Genomic DNA, 18,644 nt, shown 5'->3' on the forward strand with positions numbered 1-18,644 from the left:
CCACTCCCACAGTGCCCCCCCAGCCATCCTGTGCCTGTTTCCCCAGACTGCTCAGTGAGGACAGCTGTGGCCATGCTGGAGGCCACCACTTTCTGTCAGCCCCAGCTGCCCCACAGCAAATCCTAAGTGGAGGAGACAACCAGTGGGACTGGGCAGTGCTCCTGGGGACTAGTGCCAACCCCACAGCCTGGGGTGGACCTGGCTCCCCACCATGCTGGTGGTCCCAGAGCCCCAGCCAGGCAAGCTGGGGGCCGGGGGGAGCAGAGGCAGCGCGCCCAGGTAGGGCAGGCTATGGGAACTCTGCCCATTCCCTGCCCCCAGCAGTGGGGCCAGGGTGAACCATGGAGGCTGGGGGAGCTGGTGCCAGCCCTGAAGAATGGCAGGCAGGCAGGCAGGGCTGCAGCGGGCAGCTCCCACCCGCACTGCTTTAATCACTGGCTCGGGGCCCCGGCCCCTCAGATGTCCTTCTTCATCCAGAAGATGGGGAGCCCTTTGGCATCGCGGTGCGGGGATTCCAGGAGGCTCTGCTCGCTGCTCTCAGCCAGGACACCCCTCGCCCAGATCACAGTCGGTGGGGGAGGCGGTGGGGGGACAGCGAGGGGCGGTGGGGGGGCAGCGGGTACCCATGGCCTGGTAGTGGTGGCAGTGGCAGCCCCAGAAGGGGCGGAGAAGAGCCGCAGCACCTCAGAGGATATAGCTGGGCTGAGAAAGGCCACACTCTGCACCGGCTCACCCAGGACATAGCCCAGGTGGGCATAAAAATGCTGCTTGTCGTGGGTGGTGAGGTGCAGGCAGCGAAAGCCCCGGGCCCGGGCCCACTGCTCAGCGGCTTCCATCAGCCGCCGCCCATAGCCCTGGCCCCGCAGCGCCCGAGCCACCACCACGCTCTCCACGAAGAGGTCATGGGGACGGCTGACCACGCGGGACAGTCGGACATGGCCCACGAGCTCGCAGGGTCCCTCCCGGGCGGCGGGGGTCTCGCTGGGGCCCCGGCTCCGCAGCAGCAGCAGGCAGGCGGGAAAGGCGTCCGAGGAGCGCTGCAGCGTGTGCAGCCGCGACGCACGGCTCTTCCCCCACTCCTCGCCCAGCAGCTTGGCACAGGCTTCCAGCAGCTCCGGCCTCTGGTGCAAGGGGACCAAGCTGAGCTCCTCTGACACAGAACCCATTCTTCTCACTGACAGGAAACCAAGCAGGTCACAGCTTAGAGGCAGTAAAGCACGGACCATGCGTGTGTTCCCCCAGCCCGCCACTGGCCCCAGTACAGGCGTGGTACCCCAGTGGGACAGCCAGATGAGTTCATGGAGGTTTGGGGGGGGTCCAAGGTCAAACAAGAGACTCATGGCAGGGAAATGGTACATGGTGCCAGCTCCAGGAAATCATGCCATGAGACCTGCAGAAAGGTCTAGCACTGCCAAATCAGCTGAGGGGAAGGAGGCACAGTGCTTCCTCCCCAGCCCCTGCCACTAGCTCCTGCCACCTTGGCACCCATCAGACCAGCTAGCTCATCACACATGTCCTCAAAGTCAGGGTTCTGAGGAGCCCAAATAGCCTCTGAGGGGTCAGAAAACCCTTATCCTACAGCATGCTGTGGGGTCCCCTCTCTCAGCTTGGCAGTTCCCCTTGCAAAGGAGAAGCCACCATGCCAGTTGATTAACTAGGATTGAGCAAACTGCCACACTTCCCCTCTGGGGGCTGGGGAGGGCCTGAGCCTGCCCTCCCACACCCTAGGTGCCCCCAGGAGGCATGGTGGGGTCACCCCCCTAGCTCCAAGACTCCTGACCCACAGCCCAGCCTGCACTGTCCCCTTCAGAGGCCAGACCTCACCAGCACTCCTGAGAGGGTGATGGTTTCCTTCCACCTGCCCAGCAAAGCCATGCCAGGACTCCAACAGCATATGCCTGCCACCCACCTGCACACACTCACCCTGCCTACACCCACCACCCACCCTGCCCACAGTGACCCCGCTCAGTCACTCTGCTCACACCCACCCTGCTCACACTCACCCTGCCTGCTGCTGCTGGCTCCTTTGCCGCGGGTGCTAGCGCAGCAGGAAGCAGCCCAGGCTCATGACCAACCACAGCGCTTGGTTCTGCTTCCCCAGTGTGAATGACACGTCTGTCCAGGGCCCCACACAGCACGCCCCACTTCCCACGCTGCATCCCCACACGGGGCACTCAGCCTGCCTGCACCCCGATTGCTCCAAACCACACAGCACTCACACACAGACACTGAAACACCCAGCTGGGCATCACCCAGCTGATTGCTGCTCCTACCTCGTGGCTGCAACAGGAGTCCCCACCCCACCACTGACCCTCACCGACCACCACTGAGCCAACACTTGCCTCATTATTGACCTGTCGTTTGACCTGCCATTGAGCCCATCTCTGACCCCACCACTGACCCATCACTGACGCCACTGCTCACCCATTACTGACCCCATCACTGACCCCATCACTGACCCCCTCACTGGCGCATCAGTGACCCCCCCACCAACCCGTCATTGAACCTATCAGTGACCCCAGCACTGACACATCACTGACCCATTACTGGCCCATCCCTGGACACCACGGAGCCCCTCTCCCCTCTCGGTGCCCTGCCCCAGCCCGGTCCCGCCCGTACCGTTCTTAGGCCCCGCCGCCGCCGTCACTTCCTCGGCCCCGCCCCCGCCGCCGGCGCCCTCTGGCGGCCGGAGGACGCACGTTCCGCGCCGCCTCAGCCCCGCGCCGCCCGCTCGGCTCCGGGCCGCTCCTGAACTCCCGCACGGACACACCGACCCTGGGCCGCGGCAGGACGGCGGCACACCCTACCCTGACCTGCCCAGCCCTCCGCAGGCCCAGGGACACCAAGCCCCACTGGTGCTGCGGCTCCGCTCTGTTCTGGAGCAGGGCTGCCCGAGGTTGTTTTGGGGATGTTCATCTTCACACTCTCCCTCCTCCCCAAGGAGTGTTGCACTGTCCGGGAGCTCTCCATCCCGCTCCTTCAAGTCGTGATGGGGCTTACAGAGGGAACCACCAAGAAGATGATGAAGCAGGAGGTGCAGGACAGCTCCTTCACTTGCGCTAGACACAGACGAGGCCAAGCTGGGATTCCCAACCTGGGCAGGCTTTTGGGCACTGCAGTTTGGACCCTTCAGATGTGTCCCCATGAGTTCTGGTTTGCACAGCTCCTAGGCAGAGCTCCCCTCCATGACCACAGCTGCCTTGCTGCTCATGCTGCCTGGATGGATGGGGGGTGGGTTTCTTTTTCTTGTCCACCCAGCTCCTTCCATACTGCCCATGGCATGGGTTCCTGCAGCCTCAGAGACTGAGCAGCAGCTCCACAGCAGCCTGGGGTCACCAAGACCAAAACTTCGTAGCCTCAGTAGCCTCGACAGGCTTTCAGCCAGAGAGGGTGGCTCCTCTTGTCATGCCCTGGGGTGCTGAGCCTGCGGGCAGCATCATTCCCCACTGGTGCGTCCACTTGCACAGGCTGGGAAAGGCCCTCCCTAGGCTTGTTGCCTTGCAGAAACCAGTGCAGGGCATTCCCAGTGTCATTCCCTGACTCCCCCTGTGCCAAAGAGAAAAGAGATTGTTTGCACATAATAAAATTTCTGCACAAAAGCGGTTTTTAGCTCTTTAGAGCATCATCCATCCCAGACAGACAGATGCTACCCCACCTGGCACTCCACAAAGGACACGGGAAGGGAGCAGAGGCCATGCCCGGCAGTGAAGGCCGGTTAAGGGTCCCTGAGGGGCAGAACGAGTTGATCACGGTTTTGGAAGTACCAACCCACTGTCACTGTCACCACGGGGGCTGCCATCTGCAGGACTGGGCCCGAAGGGCCATGGGGGACAGAGGAGGCAGTGCTGGGGGCCCTGGGGCTCTGACAACCGCTCCGGGGCTGCGGTTCCCCGGCACGAGTGGCCGGTCCCGACCGAAGGGATCCCGGCACCGCGGCCGGAGGGGCGGGGGCAGCGCCGGGGGGCGTGGCCAGACAATGGAGGCGTGGCTACGGGCAGAGGGCGGAGCCTACAGGTGACGTCACGCTCGAGTGACAGCGCGGCCGTCGGACGGGGCAGGGCAGGGCGCGCTTCCGGGACCGGGAGGCGGTGCCGTGGGGCCAATAGGAGGCGGGATCCTGCCGGCCATAGCCAATAGGCACTGTCGGGGGCGTGGCCTGAAAGCCGGCGGTGGCCGGGGGCGCCCACGTGCGGCGGCAGCATGGCGGCGGCGGCGGGCGGCAGGCGGGCCAAGGCCCCGCGCGGGGCGGCGGCGCGGCGGCGGCCGCGACCGGCGGTAAGGGCTGCGCCGGAGGGAGATAGGGAGGCCGGCGAGGAAGGGCTCCCTCGCCGAGGTCGCCGCCGTGGGGCTTTCGCTGCGCCCGTCCCCATTCCCGTCCCGTCGATCGCCCCATTTTGTTCCGCAGGCACCGGGCACCGATGGGAGACCGCGGGTGACGGCTGGTCGGCCCGCCGACGAGGAGGTCTCCAGCGACTCCGAGACAGAGAGGTAAGGGCTGCCTCTGGGGAGTGCCGCTACCGTCGCGGGGCGCCGGTACCGGAGAGATGCCGGACCGGGGGATGCGTGTACCGGAGGGGGTGTCGGACCGGGAGATGCCTGTACCGGAGAGATGCCGGACTCGGGGATGCCTGTACCGGAGAGATACCGGACCGGGGGATGCCTGTATCGGAGGCTGTGCCGGTACCGATGCTCACGCACGCACGCGTGTCCCTGCAGCCCGCTGTTGGGGCGGCGGCGGCGAGAGGCAGCGGAGGAGGAGGTGGACGAGACGCCGCAGGAGAAGAAGCTGCGCTTGGCCAAGCAGTACCTGGAGGAGCTCCGCCAGCTCGGTGAGTCCCGGCCGGCGCCGGTGCCCCGCGGGGCGGCCCCGGGCGCTGAGCCCGACCCTCACGCACTGTCCCGCCGCAGAGGAGGAGCGGGCGGAGGACGAGGAGGAACTCGAGCCGGCGGATCTCATCGGCGACCGCCTGAAGGAGGACGTGGTGAGCGGGGAGGCGGCTGCGGCCTCTCGGTCCCCTCGGCGGCAGTGGGTTCTGTCCCCTTCCCGCGGGACCGGGACTGAGGCCACCGCTGCTGAACGTCCCCCTTCTTCCCCAGCTGGAGCAGAGAGGCCGGCTGCAGCGCCTGGTCGCCAAAGATGTAAGTGCTGGGGTAGCCAGACTGCAAGTGCCAGCCTAGGGGATACTAAGGCATGGCCAGCACGCTACAGCCTGTCTCCCTGGAGAAGTCAGGGGGCTGTGCTGGGGTGCCCCTGTGCCTGGGGAAGGGTCCTGGGCAGCCCAACTCACATCCTGCTCTTCCTGCAGGTACAGCCTCCAGATCCAGCCCGGATCCGTGTGCTGCGGGGACACCAGCTGCCTGTTACCTGCCTCGTCATCTCTCCTGATGACAGATTCATTTTTTCTGCTTCCAAGGACGGCTCCCTCATCAAATGCAAGTGTTCACCTGGGGCTGTGACTGGCTGTCCCCAGGCCCAACCCCTGCAGGGACCCAGGTGCCCTCTGAGATTGCTTAGCCCTTGGCTATTCTTGGATTGTGCATAATTCCAGGCTCTGTGGAAGGCTCATTGACACTTTTGGGAGTGGTGGGAGGCTCCCAGAAGGTGATTGTGATGACTTTCCTGCAGGGGAGGTGGACAGTGGGAAGAGGCTGTGCGTGGTGCCTGGGGGGAAGAAGGGCACGGAGGAGCGGCACATGGGGCACGCATCCCAGGTCCTTTGCATGGCCATTTCATCGGACGGCAAGTACCTGGTATGGGCACAGGGGTGGAGAGATGGCCGTGGGGAATGCTCTCCCTGGGTCCTGGGGGTACAGTCTCATGCCCAGATGTGCCTTGCTGGGTTAAAGCAGCCCCTATCCCCTGCTGGGTCAAGAATGAGTCCCTGGCACAGCCAAAGCCCATGGAGTGGAGGCAGGGGTGGGCTGTGGGTCTCCAGGGTGCAGGTCTCAGGTGTCCCCTGCTGCCTGCCAGGCTACAGGAGACAGGAACAAGCTGATCATGATCTGGGATGCAGCCACCTGCAAGCGCCTGCACATCTTCACAGGGCACCGCGACGCCGTCTCGGTGAGCTGGGGGCACTGGGCACAGTGCCTGTGGGGGCAGGCAGCCGTGTCCTGCTCGGCATCCCTCACTGCTGTGCCGTGTCTGTCTGTCCCCAGGGCCTGTCCTTCCGAAAGGGCACACACCAGCTGTACAGCGCTTCCCACGACCGCTGCGTCAAGGTCTGGGACGTGGCTGAGAACGCATACGTGGAGACCCTGTAAGAGCTGGGGAAATCCCATTGACCTATCCAAGGGGGGCCCAGCAGCCCTGAGGAGTGAGGGGGCAGAGGGCCCTGCTTGCCACAGCTGTTTGTCATCTCCTTCTGCAGGTTTGGACACCAGGACATCATCACAGGGCTGGACAGCCTGAGCCGGGAGTGCTGTGTGACAGCGGGGGGACGGGATGGCACCGTGCGGCTCTGGAAGATCCCTGAGGAATCACAGCTCGTGTTCTCTGGGCACCAGTAGGTCTGGGGTGGGAGAGGGGGCTGCGGGCAGGTGTGTCCAGCTGGGGCAGTGCTGCGTGGGTGCCAGGAGCACCCTGGGGATGCTGATGCCCTGCGGGATCCCAAAGGACACTTGTAACGGCTGGCATTTGCCTCTTCTCTTCACAGGGGCTCCATTGACTGTATCCAGCTCATCAACGAGGAGCACATGGTGTCTGGTGCAGATGATGGGTGAGCACGGGGCCAGGATGATGCCTGGGGTGGGCAGGGTGCCCCCTCAGCCCCTTTATGCCCCTCATCCCTCACATCCCCACAGGTCTTTAGCCCTGTGGGGGCTGACGAAGAAGAAGCCGCTGGCGCTGGCTCGGCAGGCGCACGGTGAGCAGGGCACCCAGGGCCTGCAGCAGCCCTGCTGGATCTCAGCCGTGGCTGCCCTGCGCAACAGTGACCTCCTGGCCACAGGTGTGTGGGGTGGCAGCCTGTGGGGGAAATATGTCCTGCTCCCATCCCTGGGCTGGCGTGCATGACAGGCTCCTCTCTGTGCCCCAGGGTCCCACAGCGGCAGCGTGAAGCTCTGGAAGTGTGGTGAAGGATTTCGGAAGCTGGAGCACCTCTTGGACATCCCCTTGGTACGGATGGATGGGCGGGTTGGGAATTCTGGAGCTGGGCTGGAGGGTCTCTAGCAGGGACTGCCCTTTCTGGGCAGCAGGAGGAGCCCATGGGAGACCCTCACCCTGCCCTGTCCCTTTACCCTGCCCTGTCCCCTCCAGGTGGGTTTTGTCAACAGCCTCAAGTTCTCAGCAGCTGGTGACTTCCTGGTGGCTGGCATTGGGCAGGAGCACCGGTACTGTCCCCCCTCCCTGGTGCTGCCTCCAGGTGCAGCTTCCCCCTCCTCTGGGTCTTGTTGGATGGTGATCCCCCATCTCTCTCACCCACAGGCTGGGACGGTGGTGGAGAATCAAAGAAGCGAAAAACAGTATCTGCATCATCCCCCTGAAGCAGAAGACCACAGCCTCCAGTCCTGAATCCCTTGGCAGCTCCTAGGCCTCTGTCCCTGGAGCCACTGGAGCAGGTCATTCTGTCCCTGGAGCTGTGCCCCCCATCCTTGGTGCAGCCACCACCGTGCTCAGCAGGATGTGAGTGGGGGTTGTCACATGGCCCCTGATTCTGCTGACCCCCATGTCTTGATGTGGCTCTGCCCTCTGCGAGGGTCTGTTCCCTTTTCTCAGGTTTTGCTGTACCTGAGCTCTGGAACAATCCATTTTGTAAAAAAAAACAACACCAAAACCACTTTATTTACATAAATTACAAAAAAAAAAAAAAAATCACACTTTTGTTCACAGAAAAAGTCTACTGTTAAAAACTTGGTTGGGCTCAAATACCTGGGTCCTGTTGCTTGCCCTGAGCCTCCAACGCCCCCCGGACTCTGCAGGGACTGGGGTCAGCAGGAATTTGTCTGCCCCCACTCCTGCCCTGTCTCCCAGTAAGGGATGAGAAGCGCCACACCCAGTGAGGGAAGCGATGGGGGGAGGCTTAGGCCCAGCCCAGCCATGCTCGGTGGCTCTCCTGAGGCCAAAACCAGGAGGAAAACATGAAAATGCAAAGCACTGGGGAAAGGGTGATGAGGTCCAAGGCTTGGCACAGGGGGTGATGAGAAAGGCATCACTGGGAAGCTGGGGTGGGCTTTGGGGCAAGGGCAGTGTGTGGCACCATAGGCAGGGAGTGGGAGGTGCAGCGTGGGTTGGGGCAAGCCAAAAGCAGGAGGTGGAACGTGGCTTGAGAGGGAGTGGAGGTGTGCCCGGGGGCTGGGGACAAGGGGCAGGGGATGTGCCTCGGGGCAGGCGGGTCTGCGCCAGGGCTCAGAGCAAGGGACAGGGACAGGGTATTTGTGCACAGCTCAGTGCGAGGTCTGTGGCTCAGTGCAGGGCTCGGGGACATTCACCATGGCTCAGTGCAGGGGTGTGGGGGCACGTGGCTCAGGGCAGGTGACACAGAGGGACGTGCCATGGCTCAGTGCGAGGGCTGGGGATGCCATGGCTCACCTTGGGGAGAGGGATGTTCACCATGGCTCAGTGCAGGGTGTGGAGGACAGGGTACATGAAAGGTGGCTCAGTGCAAGGGAGGGGTGACACGTACCATGACCCGACATGTGGGATGTGTAGCTCGTGCTGGGGCAGGGACTGAGCCTCCCGGCTGCACCTGGCACCGCAGCGGGCCGTGCTGCGGGCACTGCTCTCCCTGGGAAGCAGTGGGGGTGCTATGTGGCAGCACCACAGCCTGGCCCCCCGTCCTTCACAAGGATGACGTTGTGGAATCCACCACCTCACGGCCATTGCACACCGTGGGCACGTATGGCGAGGCTGAGCCTGGACAGGAAGGCAGCAGTCAGGGCTGGGTTGGGGTCTGGCAGCAGCACTCCCCAGCATCCCATAGCAGTGGTGCCCAGGGAGTTGGGGTGGCGGGTGCCCAAGATGGCCATGTCCCCCTGGGTGCCCAGGGTGGTCATATTCCCTGGAGCTAAAGGGGAGAGTGCCTCGGGTAGTGACAGGCACATGGGGCAGCTGAATCCCCAGTGTTGGCGTGGAGAGTGTCCCCTCAGAGCAATGAGGAGCAGTACCCCTCTGGCAGCTGTGCTGTGCTGTGCTGGGAGATGAGGCATTGGGACGGAGGGCAGGGAAGAGCCATTCCTCTGCCATTCCTCCCCATTTCCCACTTTGCCCTACCCCACACCCCCCTTTTGTTCAGGAACCCATGCTGGGGTGCCCACACACACCCCCCACCAGGAAAGGGGTGCTGTCCCCCAGCCCTTCCCCAGCCCCAGCGTGCTCACCGTGGGACTGGCTGGAGCTGCCTGCTGCCACGCTGAACCGAGCGGTGCCCACGCGGTGGCTGGCCACGTTCTTCTGCGGCTGGAAGAGGATGATGTGGAGCTTGGGGGTGAAGAGGCAGCCGAGGACCACGGTGCCGCTGAGGCTCACTGAGATGCACATGGTGGTGGTCTGGACCTGGAGACAGGGGTGGGCATCAGGTGCTCCACCCGTCAGCCCTCTGCCCCAAGCAGGGCAGGATGAAGCCCATGCTGTGGCACTGGCCGGCCCCACTGGGCACAGGCTGCACCCTGCAGGCACATTCCACCCCATACCACATCCCTCTGTCAGGGTGGTCCTGCAGGGGACCCATGGGCAGAGTGTGGACACTGCCCTGGTGGGGACAAGTTGCCCCTGCAAAGCAGGTACACCCTGAGCAGCACCCCCAGCCCTGCCCACATGCTGCTTTGTGGCACTGCCCGGGACTGGAGCCTGCACTCCCCCACCTCGGTGCTCATTCTCTCTGGGGGTGCAGGTCCTCTCTGGAAGCCCCTGACTAACTGCCCCCACCAACTCCTCAAGACCCATCAAGAATGTGTTGGGTTGTCCGTGCCAGGATGCACCCCATGCTACCCAGTTCCTGGCACTGCTTCCAGCCCAGGGATCAGGCTTGCCCTGGGGCTGGCATTCATGCCCTGGGCTGTGCTGTCTGGATGAGCCAGGGGCTGTCTCATGCTGTTGTGTCACCAGGCTGGAGGATGACTATCATTGCTCCATGATGGTCATGGCTATGGGGGATCTCTGGAGGTCTCAGGGCCATTTCCCATCCTCATCCTAGAAAAGGAGGGAGAGGGGCAGGTCCTCTTTCCAGGACTCACTGCCTCATCCACCTAAGCCCTTCAGGACCCTTCAGCTGGTGCAAAGGTGACCAGCACCAGGTGTGAGGATGCAGACCCTTCCCCAGGCCCATGCATCTCCTAATCATGGACCCTGCATGGCCCAGATCTCCAGGACCACTTAGATCAAGCCCTGTCAGAGCCCCCTCAGAGCTCCAGCTCTTACACGGTAGTCGCTGGAGGTCACGTAGAAGATGGGCAGGAAGGCCAGCCAGATGATGCAGGTCGTGTACATGGTGAACCCAATGAACTTGGCCTCGTTGAAGTTTTCGGGACATTTCCGTGTCTTGAAGGCATAGACCGTGCAGAGGACAATCAAGAGGACATTATAGGTGAGCGAAATGAGCATGTTGGAGTCACGGTTGTTGCACTTGAGGGTGACAATGTACCTCTTGTCAGGCTCAGTCTCCTTGCCTGTGCCCGGGGTCTCCACCAGCAGCCAGATGATGACGATGATCAGCTGGCAGGAGATGAGGGCCATGCAGATGACCACCTGTGACGTTGGGCTTATGAAGCGGGGGCGCTGGACGCCCTCCTTCACCCCACTGAAGATCCTGGCGATGCGATTCGTCTTGGTCAGGAGGGCCGAGTAGCAGACGGCGAAGGACGTGCCCAGCCCCAGGCGCCGGAGCGTGCACACCCCGGTGGAGGGCTTTGCGATGAAGATGAAGGTCATGCTGTAGCACATGAGGACCCCAGTCAGCAGAATGTAGCACAGCTCTCGTCCGGAGGCCTTCACGATGGGAGTGTCGTTGTTCTTCACGAAGACTCCGATAACGAAGAGGGTGGAGATAAAGCCCAGGCAAGCGATGGTGACGGGACCGATGGCCCAGACATCTTTCCAGCGGATGTACTCTTGGGGCAGCTCGTAGCAGCCATTCAGGGTCTCGTTGGGCCAGTAACCCAGACCGCAGTCCATGCAGGTGAACTCATCCAGCAGGTACTCGTAGGGCTGGCAGGGGATGCAGATCCAGCAGCAAATATCTCCAGGCTGCATGCTCTTGATCTCATTTTTCTTGCAGGGGTCGCTGCACTGGGACACAGGAATGGAGGTCTCAGCCCAGGGGATGAGGCTGGTGTCCAGCACGAGCCCCTCTGCCCAGTAGCCCACTTTCTGGTACCGGTACCGCCCGTCCGTGTAGTGGTAGTTGAAGATGTTGTAGCGCCCGATGCCATCGCCGTAGCGGTCAAACCGAACGACGCTCTCCGTGTCTGCTGGCCTGAAAGGAGCTGCAGGGAGGAGAAGGGGAGACAGTCACTGCCTCAGGACAGGAGAACACTCCCTCCAGGCTTCGAGGCAGGGCTCATCCAAAGGGCCACATCCCACCATGGCCACAGGCAAATGCCCAGCCTGTTTCCTGCCTTCACTCCCATCCTTGCTGCCTTTGCATGTTAGGAGCAGGAAAGCAAAGGTGGAGAACTACCCACCTGCCTGAGAGCCTGTGAGCCCCAACCAGCTCTGCAGGGACAGAGGGTGGTTGTGCAGCCTCCATGGCTCTCAGTGACTCCTGGCAGCCAAGACATCCTCAGCCCAAGTCACAGAGGACATGCTTCTAATTCACCCCAAACTACATGGGTCCCTGATCAAGGGTATCCCACCAGTTTAATCCCTGAAAGGTGAATAAATCATGATGGTTGCAAGGACCCCTCTTCTCAAGGGTCCCTGGGGCTGGGGGGGGCTGGTCCCACCCAGCTGTAGTGGGACGGAGTTGGTGGCCAGCTTCTCCACGCATTTCCACTGGGGACAGAAGGCCTGGATTGCCTCCCAAGGATGATGGTGGGCTGGCTGTTGGCACCTCAGGACAGCCTGCATGTGGACAGGCTAGAGGAACTGGAGGGTTTGGGGTCAAATTTGGGCCTCTTTGTTTCCTGTCCTCCACCCATCCCTTTCCAGTTTGGCAGCCAAACCCCATCTCCACTTTGGACTCACCATCAAAATTAACATTGAGTATAAAGTCCTTGTAAAACCTCTTGCCATTGACAGGCTTCATGGCATCACAGAGCTTGGTGGAGTTGGGGCACAATGTCCGGTGCATGTTGTGCAGAGAGTGAGCCATGGCATAGACTGCATTGACCACAAATGTGATCTTGGACTCTGGCTCAAACTTGCCTGTCTTGAGGGAGTACCGGCTACAGTCCTGCGTGTGGAAGCTGCACCTAAACTTCTGCTCCCAAAACTCCCGAAACCAGGGATTTCGGCTGTTATTGTAGGGGTGGAGGCTACGGAAGTAGGAAGCAAACTCCTTAATGGGGTAGGCTGCCAGTTCGATGGTGATGGCTCCCTCCGCCACTGCTTCGCTCCCGGCCACCACGCTCTCCAGGGCTCCCCACCCATCACTGGCCACCCACATGAAGGACACATTGGCTCTCTGGGCAGCTGCCAGCAGCTCCCGGGCATCTTCACTCCGGGTGAATAGCACCACCACTCTGGCATTGGGCTTCTGCAGCAGAGCCCGGACCACTCCATCGTAGGTCTTCTTGTTCATGGAGCGCCCCACCTTCTCGGAGGTGGCGATGCAGATGTTGCGCATGCGGGCTTCCTGCTCGAAGGCCTCGATCCCCGTCTCCCCGTAGTCGCCCTCTGAGGCCACAGTGGAGACGTAGGTCCAGTTGAAGAAGCGGAGGATCTCTGCCATGGCTTTGGCTTGGTAGAAGTCTGGAGGGACAGTGCGGGCGAAGTAGTCATAGCGGGACTTGTCACTGAGCTTGGCACTGGTGGAGGCATAGCTGATCTGTGGGATCTGGAAGAGCCGCAGCAGGTTGGCCACCTGTATGGAGGAGGAGAGGTGAGTGCCTGAAGGGGTGGCCAGCAAGGGACATTCCTATGGGGGGACCCCCACCCTGTACCCAGTGCTGCACGATGCTCCCAAACACAACCACTGGGCTGAGGAGCAACCCATCCCAACCCAGAGCACCCCCTGATCTGTGGAGGGACTGGAGAAGAATGGATGGCACATTCACAGAGTGCCTGAGCCCTCAGACATGCTCATTTATCTTTATTTTTATATTTTTTTAGTGTTTCAAGCACTCCACTTTGAAATTTGCGTCTGGGGAGGAGACAAAAGCAGAAAGTCTGCCACAGGTGCCCTATGGGAGATTCTCAACGGCAAGGAGAAAGCCAGGATGCCTGGCAGCCCTACAGCACAGGGGGAAACGATTCTAGGGGCTGGGGGCCAGGGCAGAGTCCCCCCACCAGGCTGGGGGATGCTGCAGAACTGGGTCAGGGGAGCAGCGCCTGCGCATCCCACATCAGGAGCTCAGTGGGACTGGCACCTTCCAGCCACTCAGCAGAATCCCTCGTTAGCTTCAAAGGGGAAAAAAGCCCCACTAATGAGGCCGTTAAAACCCAGGCTCTGGGGGCAGCAAGGGGACCTCGGGTGTGCCAGCAGGGCTGCCAAGCCTGCCCACATCTTTCTGCTCCCCAGGCAGGAGAGGCGGCTTAATTAACGTGGACAAATGATCTTGACGACAAATTCCCCTAATGGCAAGAGTGTCCCCGAGTGCAGTGATGCTGCTGCCTGTCCTCACCATGCATGGGAGCTGCCAGCCTGCCATGTCCCTCCAGTGCCCCTTGAGCTCCCCAGCCGGCCCCCATTCTGCCCCTGCTGACCCCTGCCTGCCCGGGGTTGGGACATGGGGACATGCTGGGTTCCCAGCAAGGGAAGGGACAAGTGCCCAGGTGGGCTGGGATGCTGCCTCCATCACGCAGTCCCAGCTTCTGCTACCCCATAGCTGGGGGATGCAGGGACCCCAGGGAACCGGACACACAGTCTGGCACACGCTGGGGACTCAATAAATCCCAACAAGCATGTGGCCCACCAGCCACCCCTGTGATGCAGCTGGTCCTGCTGAGTCCCGCATCCGCAGGGGATGCTCTTCTCCCTGCTGAAACCAGCCTCCAGGTCCACAGAGCTGTGGTTTTGGGGACTGAGATACACTCCACCCAGGTCACAGCCAGGTCTGAAGCTTGAGGTACCTGTGCCTGGGGGATCACTGGGGACATGGGGGCACTCATCCTCTGAGCACACCCTGCCTTAGCCAGGGAGCCCTATGGCTGAGCCCCTCAGAGGTGCATGTCCCTTGCAGCACCTCATGGGCTGACCTTTGGGGGGGAAAGGGGGACGGTGCCCCCTCACACTGGTCTGCTCTGTCTGGCTCAGTCCAGACATGAGCTGGGCTGAGGAGCTGCACTTGCCCCCTTGAACCTAGGAGAGGAATAAACACCTGTCCCCATGTGAGGCTTGGCTCCTACAGCTAATGGAGTGTTGGGGTATTCATGCAGCCCCCAAGGGGACGCCGGGCACATCCCCCACCATCACAGAGAGATTCATTCAGGTGCCTGCCAGCATTCCCTCCCAGCTGGAGAAAGGGGCAGAGCATCACCGTGATGGATGAGTGAGCTTCCCTGTGCCACACTGGCAGTGGCATCACTGCACTGCTGCCAAGGTTTTACCCCCCTCCCCCACTTCAAGCCCCCAGCCCCATCCAAGCCCCTCTTGCCTGGGAGGTACCTGGATGGAAACATCACTGTAGGAGCCCCCGATGACGCCGGTGATGGCAGTGGGAACATCGTCGTGGACAGCGTAGGAGCCATCCGGGCAGATGTGCTCAGAACCATCCACCCTGGTAAGGGAGGCACGGACGAAGTCAAGGGACTGCTCTAGGGCATAAGTGTCCTTGGAACAGGTGTCCAGGATGTGAGCACCCAGCTTCACCCCTGGCAGGATGCTCCCATCCTTGTTGATCTCGTCCAGGGCGAAGAGCATGGCCTCCAGGCGCTGGATGCCCCGGTGCTCGTTGATCTTGCCACAGTCTTCACTCCCCACTCCTTTCTCGTGGACGGGGAAGAGGCCCCCAATCACCAGGTCCCCATCCATGCTGATCTCCTTCTTGCCAGCCATGCCGTGCCCAGCAGCCAGACAGGTGGCCAGGTGCATCAGCCCCAGCCAGGCGGCCAAGGGCACCGCCATGGGGTGTGCTGGTGCTGGCTGGGGGACCCACACCACCCCGTGTCACCCGCTGCCACCCGTCAAGGTGAGGGCAGGCAGTCCCCAGGCATTGGGTGGTGGGGGGTGGCACGGCGTGGTGTCGGTGGGAGAGAGGTCGTGTCACCCCAGCAGAGCCCTCGGCACCTGGAAAAGCAAAGGGAAAAGCCTGCGGGATGCGAGGAATGACAGGGACAGGGACAGTCACTGCTGCACAGGAGAGCCAAGCCGTGAGCCTGCCTGTGCCCCCCACCCGGGACGCCCTTAGGAAGAAATCCCCTGCAGAAAGGCAAGATGAACAGGTGCAATAGCTCCCACAGTGACCCAGAACCCCCAGGACACACGTGACACAAGTGACACAGATGCCAGGGCACATGGAGGGGCACAGGGACCAGCCTCCCCACAGCACTCCCAGGGACACACTGGCATAGGGGTGGGCACAGAGCTGGCCCCTCTGGCAGCATCGGGCAGAACAGCCAGTAGGGGGACAGCTTGACAGCCCTAAAATATCATGCAGGGGGAAAGAGCCAGGGATGTCACCTGGCACAGGGAGACCAGGCCGGGCAGGTAGAGCCAAGGCCACCTCCAAGCCGAGCCCCCGACCCATGCAGCAGCATCAGGGGTGCTGACAGATCCCACCCTCCAGCTGAGAGCACTGCCAAAAGCAGCCAGCCATGAGCCCACCGTGCCCACAGCATCCAGTGCCCGCAGTATTTCAATCTCCATCCCATAGCCACGGAGCTGCTGCTGCCCCCAGGGCCGTCTGTGGCACCGGGCTGGAGCAGGGACTCCCCACTGGCTTCACCCTCACACAGCAACGCGCAGGTTCTGGCAGTCGCGGTGCTTCAGAGTCTGTTCTCTCACCACCGCCCCTTCCTTCCCTGTATACTAAATTCAGAGATTTCAGTAAAAGTAAGAGCCAGGTTTGCTGACTCCCTCTGCAGAAAGCACGGAGGCGCGGGGGAATCAAAGGCTTTTGCAGCAGGGAGGCCTTGTTTTGGCAGAAGATGCAGTCCTCTCCGAGATTGGTTGTCTTTTCCCAAATCACAGGAGAGATTTGTTTCCCATTTGAAGCTGACTGCTGAAATCCCACGGGGCTGGCATTTCAGGGACCATGGGAGAAGGAGAACCCCTGGCAGTCCAGAAGCCTCAGGCTGCTCTGAAATGGGAAGCTGCTGATGCTGTGACTGGACCACGGCCTCTTCCACAGCCCAGCAGTGCTTGTGGGGGCACAGAGGGTGGGAGGGGGGTGCCAGAGAGTGCTGGTCCCCCTGCAGTTCCCTGCAGCCCATACTGAGGCTGCTCTCCCTGTGCAGGAGGAGGGGACCCCTTGGTGCCTCCATGCTGCTCCCAGGCAGGTGATGGCTGTGCTGGGGGAGCCCTCCAGCAAGCAGCCAGAGCTGGCAGTGATGCCCAGGGTGCTGCAGGCAGCAGTGTGGCACAGAACCTAATGGGGTGGGGTGGGGTGACACATGCAGACCTCCTGCTCTTCCTCCATGCCCCTAAGTGCCTGTTCTCAGGTGCTGTCTGCTGCTGCCAGTCCTCATCTGTCTCAGGGCATCTCCTACCTGACCCCCCAGTGTGAAGGACTTTAGAGACGAGAGAAAGAAGGTCCCTGCCTTATTTCAGGAATAAATGCTTCTAAGGGACCCAGGCTTTCCTCAAGCAGGGAAGAGGCCACAAGCACATGGATTATTGATGGAGCTCATCAGTGGCAGGCTGAGCCTGGCACAGGGGTCCAATGGCACTGGGAACCCAGGTCCTTGTGGTCCAGGTCTTTTGGGGCAGGTGACAGGGCCCACCAGATGAAAGGCACCTTCAGGCCAAGCTCCCGTGAAGGGCAAACCACCATCCACCCGGCAGCGAGCCACGATGGACAGTGAGCCGGTCTCCCGCCATTCCCACAGCTGCTCAGCTCGGTTGGTTTAGTGCCGGGGGTTTGACAGCCCGCGGGAACCTCTGGAGAACGTCCGGGGAATTGAAGCACCGGGTAGGGCAGAGCCAAGTCCAGCCCGACAGCCACGGAACGGCGGGAAGCTCCTGCCAGCCGCGGGCAGCCTCTCCTTGCACCGCGAGTGGGGTGGGTGAGAAGGCGCCGTGACTCCTCCGTGCTCGGAGCGCTTCCCCCTCCCTGCCAGGAGCCCTGGCCCCTCCGACAGCAGCATCCCGGGGCTGTGCGACACCTGGGGCGTGTGCGAGAGCGGCAGTGCTGCGGGGGCGCAGGGACAGCGTCGCCTCCTGTGGAGGTCCCGGAGGTCCCACGGCCACCGAGCTCTGCCAGGAGCCCGGGGCTCTCCCCTGCACAAGGGCAGCCAGCCCCGAGACCCCGCGGGGCCGAGGCGCCTCCCCGGGACGTCCCCCCGGGCCCCGCGACCGCCCCACATCCCGTCCCGAACGCGCCCGTGATCCGGCTGCCCCGGCGCCCTCACAGCCCCCTGAAAGCCCCGGCTGTCCCCGGCCCGCCCAGCCGGACGGGAGAGCCGGGGGAACAGCAGGGACCGCGGTCCGTCCCCGCCGGGCCGAGCGGTGACCCCGCGTCCCTGCCCCGGTGCCGGCGGACAGCTCCGGCCGGAGGGGCGGCGGCGGGTCCTGTTGAGTGCCACTGCGGGGCTGCCGGATCACCGGGGGACGAGAACCCCCCAACCTGTTCTCCCGGAGCTCCGCGTCTGGCGCCGGGCAAGGGTGAGCGGCGGGAGCAGCGCCGGTGCCACCCCGACCGCCCGCATCCCCGGCCCCTCCTGTGCCGGTGCCCGTGCCCGTGCTCTGCTCTGGTCCCGTAGCTCCGGGAGCCCCGGCACCGGGCACCGGTCTCCGACCCCCGCCGTGGCGAGACCCCGACGGCAGCGGGGGATCGCCGGTCTCCGTGCCGCTCCACCGCCGACACCGGGGCTCTGGAGACGGCGACGCGCCGCCGGGGCACTGCGCGAACCGAGGTCACGGCGATGGGAGCGCCGGGGTGGGACCGCAGCCCTTACCTGGGCCCGGCGGACTGTGCCGGGAGCCGGTGCCAGTGCCGGTGCCGCGGCTGTCTCGGATCTGCGGCTGCCACCGCCTCCCGCCGCTGCCTCTGACACTCCGCCAGCCCCAGCAGAGCGGAGCCGCTCCGCCCCCCGCCCGGCCCGGCCCCGGCCCCCGCCCCGGTCTGGCCCCGGTCCGGCCCGGCCCGGTGGGCAGCGGCACCCCCGGGGCCGCTCCGACTTGTCCCCCGCTCGCTTCGGCCCCGGCCGAGCCGGGCAGGGCAGTGCTGGGGCTGGGGCAAAGCCGGGGGCAGATGGCCAGGTCCAGGCAGAGCACGGGCAGGACACGCGCAGGACATGGACAGAGAAGATAAAACACAGGGAAGACACAGCCAGGTCCAGCAAGGGATGGTCAGACTGAGCTAGAGCACCGTCAGAATGCAGGCAGGACATGGCCAGAGAAGGCAGGACACAGCCAGAGCAGGCAGGAGCTGCTCTGCACCCTGGCAGA

At 62.9% G+C, this 18,644-nt stretch overlaps 3 protein-coding genes across 4 annotated transcripts; 1 reads left to right on the forward strand and 2 right to left on the reverse strand.

Moving 5' to 3' along the window:
* Positions 1 to 139: 139 nt before the first annotated feature.
* On the reverse strand, positions 140 to 2,646 carry NAA80 (N-alpha-acetyltransferase 80, NatH catalytic subunit). 2 transcript variants are annotated; one of them, XM_084214813.1, is made up of 2 exons: positions 2,620 to 2,646; positions 140 to 1,174 (listed from the first exon to the last, which is right to left on the reverse strand). In XM_084214813.1, the coding sequence occupies exon 2, from the start codon at positions 1,164 to 1,166 to the stop codon at positions 456 to 458; it is 711 nt and encodes a 236-aa protein (XP_084070939.1). In that variant the 5' UTR covers positions 1,167 to 1,174; positions 2,620 to 2,646; the 3' UTR covers positions 140 to 455. The 2 variants fall into 2 exon arrangements, with proteins under 2 accessions (XP_084070939.1, XP_084070938.1); XM_084214812.1 differs by lacking the exon at positions 2,620 to 2,646 and adding an exon at positions 2,541 to 2,581.
* A 1,554-nt stretch (positions 2,647 to 4,200) lies between these two features.
* Positions 4,201 to 7,880, forward strand: RRP9 (ribosomal RNA processing 9, U3 small nucleolar RNA binding protein; the record flags this gene model as incomplete). The annotated part of the gene is made up of 15 exons (XM_084214550.1): positions 4,201 to 4,275; positions 4,406 to 4,488; positions 4,717 to 4,829; positions 4,909 to 4,982; positions 5,098 to 5,139; positions 5,307 to 5,433; positions 5,627 to 5,751; positions 5,972 to 6,064; positions 6,160 to 6,260; positions 6,372 to 6,506; positions 6,657 to 6,719; positions 6,805 to 6,950; positions 7,038 to 7,117; positions 7,259 to 7,332; positions 7,427 to 7,880. The coding sequence occupies 15 exons, from the start codon at positions 4,201 to 4,203 to the stop codon at positions 7,530 to 7,532; spliced, it is 1,437 nt and encodes a 478-aa protein (XP_084070676.1). The 3' UTR covers positions 7,533 to 7,880.
* Positions 7,881 to 8,780: 900 nt separating this feature from the next.
* Positions 8,781 to 15,161, reverse strand: GRM2 (glutamate metabotropic receptor 2; the record flags this gene model as incomplete). The annotated part of the gene is made up of 5 exons (XM_084214188.1): positions 8,781 to 8,854; positions 9,319 to 9,493; positions 10,358 to 11,421; positions 12,122 to 12,959; positions 14,703 to 15,161. The coding sequence occupies 5 exons, from the start codon at positions 15,159 to 15,161 to the stop codon at positions 8,781 to 8,783; spliced, it is 2,610 nt and encodes an 869-aa protein (XP_084070314.1).
* Positions 15,162 to 18,644: the final 3,483 nt, after the last annotated feature.

The sequence above is a fragment of the Fringilla coelebs genome, assembly GCF_963513975.1.
Source record: "Fringilla coelebs genome assembly, chromosome: 13".
Lineage (NCBI taxonomy): Eukaryota > Metazoa > Chordata > Aves > Passeriformes > Fringillidae > Fringilla > Fringilla coelebs.